The sequence below is a fragment of the Apteryx mantelli genome, chromosome 24 (genome assembly GCF_036417845.1).
Source record: "Apteryx mantelli isolate bAptMan1 chromosome 24, bAptMan1.hap1, whole genome shotgun sequence".
Classification (NCBI taxonomy): Eukaryota; Metazoa; Chordata; class Aves; order Apterygiformes; family Apterygidae; genus Apteryx; species Apteryx mantelli.
The window spans coordinates 1,586,562-1,592,705 of NC_090001.1; the positions used below are offsets into that span (position 1 = coordinate 1,586,562).

At 49.7% G+C, this 6,144-nt stretch overlaps 1 protein-coding gene across 1 annotated transcript; it reads right to left on the minus strand.

The window, feature by feature from the left end:
* Nucleotides 1–2,992: 2,992 nt before the first annotated feature.
* Nucleotides 2,993–3,949, minus strand: LOC136994098 (olfactory receptor 5B21-like). Its single transcript, XM_067310351.1, has one exon. It carries the CDS (start codon nt 3,947–3,949, stop codon nt 2,993–2,995), a length of 957 nt encoding a protein of 318 aa, XP_067166452.1.
* Nucleotides 3,950–6,144: the final 2,195 nt, after the last annotated feature.

Here is a 6,144-nt window from a genome sequence, read left to right on the forward strand (position 1 = left end):
AGTACCTCCAGAAGGTGACATTTATCGGTCCTTCCAGCCCTGCTTGCTGTCTCAGATGCCACAGAGTGCTTTGAATGCCCGTGTGTAAATCATGCCATCCAGCCCTTCTGTCGTAGCCTCCCCAAGATTGGTAAAATGACTCCCAGGCTGAAACATAAACCTCTGTGGATGAATGTGTTACCACCGCCTAAGCTTCCTGAAGACAGTTTTGAAGACACGAATACTATTCGATTTTGGGTGCCTAGGAAATTTGTGAACGTTTGGTCTTGCAAGAGAGGTCCAGTAATCGAGTGATGAGGGTTTCAGGGTGCTAGAAGTTGCTGGATCCAGTAGCCTGGCGGAGGTGAGGCTGCCCCAGTACCCTGTGCTCAGTAGGCACCCACGCGCACATGCGCACAGTGCACATGTACACTCATACACCGCCGGCCACAGAAGAGCAAAGACAGAAACACTCAACACTCATGCGAGCACAAAGAGCACCAGCAGCCTCATCCTGTTCCCATCTCTGGCTGATCAGGAGGAAAGGCGGTAAATGGAAAATATATACCCATACATACATGTAGACCGTATGGATCTCTCCTGTAGCTGGTCGTAGATGCTCAGTCTATCCAGGAGCTGGGCCCTGGATCCCCCTGTCTCCCCAGCTGCCTCACGTGCACACAAACACACACACAAATGGGTCTCTCTGGTGCAAAATCTCAGAAAGCAGTCTGTTTCCATGTGATCAGTTCCTTTCACCCTCTTTTTCCCTCGGTGTTCTCATGCTTGTAGCCCCTCAAAACACCTTCATCCTTCCCTTTTCCCTCCTTTGGTCCTTCCCTAAACATCCCATGGAAAGCCTTGCACAATCCCAAAATGGTCTTCCCAGCATCTCATAATAAGGCTCCTTCCCCTCTAGGCAGGAACTGCCCTCCTCAGTCTGCAAGGCCATCCTGAGAGGCTCTGCCGTTGACCAATCTGGGCTAGTCTCACACATGGACTTCTTGGATCCATTTCTGAATGGATGTTGGATCGGGTTCTGAATGAATGTTTCTCCCTTGAACTGTTCCACTATTTCACTGAAAACAGGGTGATTTATGTCCTAGAAATGCCAATCCTTCATCTGTCTTTCTTACAGAAGTGTGGGGGTTTAGGCCAGATTAAAATGCTGTGTGGGATATGTGTGAAAAAGAGCAGGCCAAGCACATCCCATCTGACCATGACCAAGTCCTGAGGACATCAACCCCACAGTGCATTTCCTTGCGCTGACCATACCTGATATGGGCCATAGCATCTGCGCATCTATCTTGATGACCCACTAAGTCCTTTCCATTCTAGGCCTGTGTTATCCCCAGAAGGATGTGTCACGCATTCAAGATCCAAGATCTGAAAGGAATTAAAGTGACGGAAATGCAAGCCAGCCAGACAACAACACTATTTCAAAGTTTTAACCGCAACAAACATATCAAGCAACAATTGCACGCTAAGATTAAACACATCCTGGAGGATTTTCTTGTACATCATCTGAAGGATGCCTAGGGACTCTTTAGATACATCCATTGATTTGGAGGGTGTTTTGGATACTCTCCAGCATGCTGCAATTACAGTATAATGATCTTCCAGAGAGTGGAAGTAGTGTTACATCAAGCCAGACATCGAACATCTCAGATCATGGTCTAGGCTCACGTTGCCCTACTCAGAGAGACAAAGGGAGAGTCTGGAAGATGATCCATCTCCTTCCAAGGGAGACACTGAAATAAGCCCAGTTAATCAGCCTGGCTCCCTTTTCTGACAGTGCTCAGCAAGTCAGTTCAAAAAAAAGATGTCTTAGATCCTTGCTCCTCCCTGATCCCCTTCCCTAAATATTCCTTAGAAAGTTCTGTATAGTCCCACAAGCGCCCCTTGAATAGCCAAAATCTTCATGTCTTCTTTCCCCCTTCTTATCAGGTACAAAGTCCAGGGAGGACCTCTCCAAAGCTGCGCCTGTAGTTTCTTCACGGACCACCAATGAGTGACCAGAGACTTTTGAGCTTGCCATTGTTTCCGTTATCCCTTGTCTATCAAGTTTGTGTCACTGTGTGTTTTGTTAAGTAATTCCCTCTTTGCTTATTATCCCTTTTGCCCTGAAAAGACCCATGCTCAGATAACCTTAATGTAGCAGATGCTCTCAAATGCCATGAACCCTTACATCAGCCAGACAGGCGTACTGACTAGTAGCTTGTTGACCCAGGACTGCTCCCTTTCTTCACCCCTCCTCTCCATTTTCCCATTCTTGATTCACCTTGATCTCTTCCTTTCCCTGCCTTTGGCCCTTCACCTGAACATCCCAGCGTAAGCGTTGTGCACTCCCACAATCTCCATCAAAAAAAATCTCAGCTCAAGTTCTGCACAGTCTCACAAACCCCATACAATATCCCACAAGGAATTTGCTCTTCCCAGGAGACCCTGGATAATTTTCTCTCCTTGTGATCAGCTATAGAGTAGTGCTTGGCCCTTTGCAGGGCTACACTGGGAAGGCTCCCTCAGTGCCCATCCTTCATTGACCCCAGAGCTCTGGTCTCTGTTATCTACTGCCTGATACTCTGGAGAGCTGCGTTGCTACTCAAGGGGACCTAAACACACTGCAGATTTGGGCCAGTAGGAGCCTCCTGAAATTCAGCCAAGGAAAGGGCAGAGTCCTGGACCTGGGCTGGAATAACCCCTAGAGCCCCATGCAAAAGACGGCCTAGGTGCTGACTGGTGAGAGAGCAGCTTTGCAGAAGAGGACCTGGGGCTCTTCGTGAGGAAGCTGAAGAGGAGTCAGTAATGTGCCCTGGTGGAAAACACCATCAACCGAGATGTGACTCCCAAGGCCCCCTACTGCAGACAGAAAAAGGAGTTGAGATCCGTGGGTAACCTGACCCCTAAGCCACGAATTTGCCCTCACTAGAGAAAAAAGATGACAAGGTTGCAAAATTTCCCACCGGTAGCAACACTACTTTATTGTCTTTATTTACACAATAGTGCACAACTGCTATGGGCTCTGGGTGAAAGCCAGAGCTTTCCTGAGGGCTTTTCTGAGGGCCTCCCTGACCTCCCTGTTCCGCAGGCTGTAGATGAGGGGATTGACCAGGGGCGTGAGGACAGTGTAGAAAAAGGAGAACACTTTGTTGAGCTGCCTTAGCCGGGGGGTTCTGGGCAGCATGTAGACAATGATGAGGGTGCCATAGAAAACAGTGACAACGGTGAGGTGAGAGGAGCAGGTGGAGAAGGCCTTCTGCCTGCCCACGCTGGATGGGATCCTCAGGATGGCAGCTATGATGCACATGTAGGAGGCCAGCGTGAACAGAAAGGGGAGGACCACATCCAAGAAGCCGAATATGAAAGCGACGAGCCTGACCTTCCTGGTGTCACTGCAGGCAAGCTCCAGCAATGGGGTAAGATCACAGAAGAAGTGGTCTATTGCCTCGGGGCCACAAAACTTCAGCTGGGCCAAGAAAGGAGTCACTGATGCGGGGATAAGGAATCCCATTAGCCAAGACCCAGCCGCCATCTGGAAACAGACCTTCCAGGTCATGAGACTGGCATAGAGCAAGGGCTGGCATATGGCCAAGTACCGATCGTAGGACATCATGGCCAGCAGGTAACACTCTGCAGCTGCAAAACTGCCAAAGAAATAGAACTGAGCAATACAGCCCTGAACAGAGATGGTCCTGTCCCCAGTCAGGAGGCTGGCCAGCAGTCGAGGCAGGATGGTGGAGCTGTAGCAGATCTCCAAGGAGGACAGATTGCCCAGGAAGAAGTACATGGGGGTATGAAGATGCCGGTCTGCAACCACCAGCACAACGATGAGGACATTCCCAAACACAGACACCAAGTAGATCATGAGTGAGAGGAGGAAGAGTGGTCTCTGGAGTGCTGGGATATTCCCCATTCCCAGCAGGAGGAACTCCATCGGTGTTGTCCCATTGTCCCATTCCCATTTCTCCATCAGCATCATAGATCTGTCTTTCTTTTTCCTGCTTTCAAGAAGGAGGCCTGTAAAAAAAGAATATTTCTTTCTGTATTAAAACATTGGATAGAAAGTTTTTGCCAGAAGAATAGTCACGCGATTCTGCACTCAGCAAAAAACAAAACAAAACAAAACAAAAAAACCCTAAAGAATAGTTGAGGTTGGAAGGGACCTATGCAGACCATCTGGTCTAACCCCCCTGCTCAAGCAGTCAGCTACCGCAGGTTGCCCAGGACCATGTCCAGTCAGGTACTGAGTATCTTCAAGGTTGGAGATTCCACCGCTTCTCTAGGCCACCTGTTCCAGTGTCAACCACCCTCACAGTGAAGAAGTTTTCTTATGTTCAGATGGAATTTCCTGTGTTTCTGTTCGTGTCCATTGCCTCTCATCCTGGCACTGGGCACCAGTGAGCAGAATCTGGCCCTGTCCTCTTTACACCCTCTCTTCAGATATTTATACACATTGATAAACTCCCCCCTAAGTCTTCTCTTCACCAGGCTGAACAGTCCCAGCTTTCCCAGCCTCTCCTCGTATTACAGATACTCCAGTAACCGCAATCATCTTTGTGGCCCTTTGCTGGACTTGCTCCAGAAAGTCCATGTCTTGTACTTGGGAGTCAGAACTGGACACAGTACTCCAGATGTGACCTCACCAGAGCTGAGTAGAGGGGAAGGATCCCCTCCCTTGACCTGCTGGCAATGCTCTTCCTAAAGCAGCCCAGGATACTGTTGACCACCTTTGCCACAAGAGTGCATGGCTGGTTCATGTTCAACTTGTGCACCAGGACACCCAGGTCCTTTTCTGCAAACCTGCTCTCCAGCTGGTCAGCCCCCAGAGTGTGCTTGTGCATGGATTTATTTCTCCTCAGGTGCAGGACTTCACACTTCCATTTATTGAACTTCACGAGGTCCCTCTCTGCCCATTTTTCCAGTCTGTCAAGGTCCCTCTAAATGGCAGCACAATCACCTGGTGTATCAGCCACTCCTCCCAGGTTTGTATCGTTTGAAAATTTGCTCAGGGTACATTCGGTCTCATCACCCAAGTCAATAATGAAGACGTTAAACAGTATTGGCCCCAGTGTTGACCCTGGGGGACACCACTAGTGAGTGGCCTCCAGCTGGACTTTGTGCCACTGATCACAACCCTCTGAACCCAGCAGTCCAGCCTGTTTTCAGTCCACCTCATGGTCTACTTATCTAGCCACATTTAATCAGGTTGTCTATGAGCATGCTATGGGAGACAGGGTCAAAAGCCTTACTGAAGCTGAGAAAAACAACATCGACAGCTGATGGAGGAACATCCATTGACATTCCCTTTACTGGCTCCATGGTGAGAAACAGGATTTTCCAGAGGGGAAAACCACTCATCTGAGGAGCATCCCCTTTTGACCACAGGCATGAGCTGCCCCACTGAGTTACTTTCTTTATACTGTGACATTAACAGAGAATGTCCTCCTGCTCGAGCTGAGACAGCCTTGTTTCCCCTGTTCAAAGTTATCCCCTTAGCACCCAGCTGAGATGTCGAGGAAAGAGATCCTTCCGCTCTAAGGCCTGAAACAGATATCGCAGAGAGGGGGGGAAAAGGAAATCCCACTCCCAAAAGGATTCCTCAGGTGAAAGCATATCATGCCAGACACCTTTTCTCCTTGCACAAAAAGAATCAGCCCTGCAAAGGCTGAGTGGTCCTGGCTCTCTGTAGCTCTTTTCTTTTTGGAGGGGAGAAGATTGTTCCTAGACAGCCCAGCTTTTTACACGGACATAGCTCTGATCAAGGGTTTCAAGCAGAGATGCACAAAGGACTTCACAGTGGACTGTCTCAGTCGATAGCTAGAATCTGCTCATTGGAGCGTCTCTGGGGAGAAAAGTGAGAAGAAGAAACTTTTTGCAGGGAGCAAGGGAAAAGCACAGGGAGGATCATTGGCTTGACATCTTTTCCTCCTCAGCGGTGGTTCCGGAGGGTTCAGGGGCTGCCTGCCTGAACACCGCAGCCCAGCAGCTGGACCTCAGCATGGACAGCTGTGCTCATGGGGCTCCCTGCTCAGCACTGCTGGGCACTGGCAGGGGGGGCCCCAGTGTGCTGGGGTGAGGGGGACAGGAGCAAGGTCAGAGGCATGGCGATGCCCAGGACATGCCTGAATGCCTGGTCACGGAAAGTCTGTGCCTGAGACACGCAGC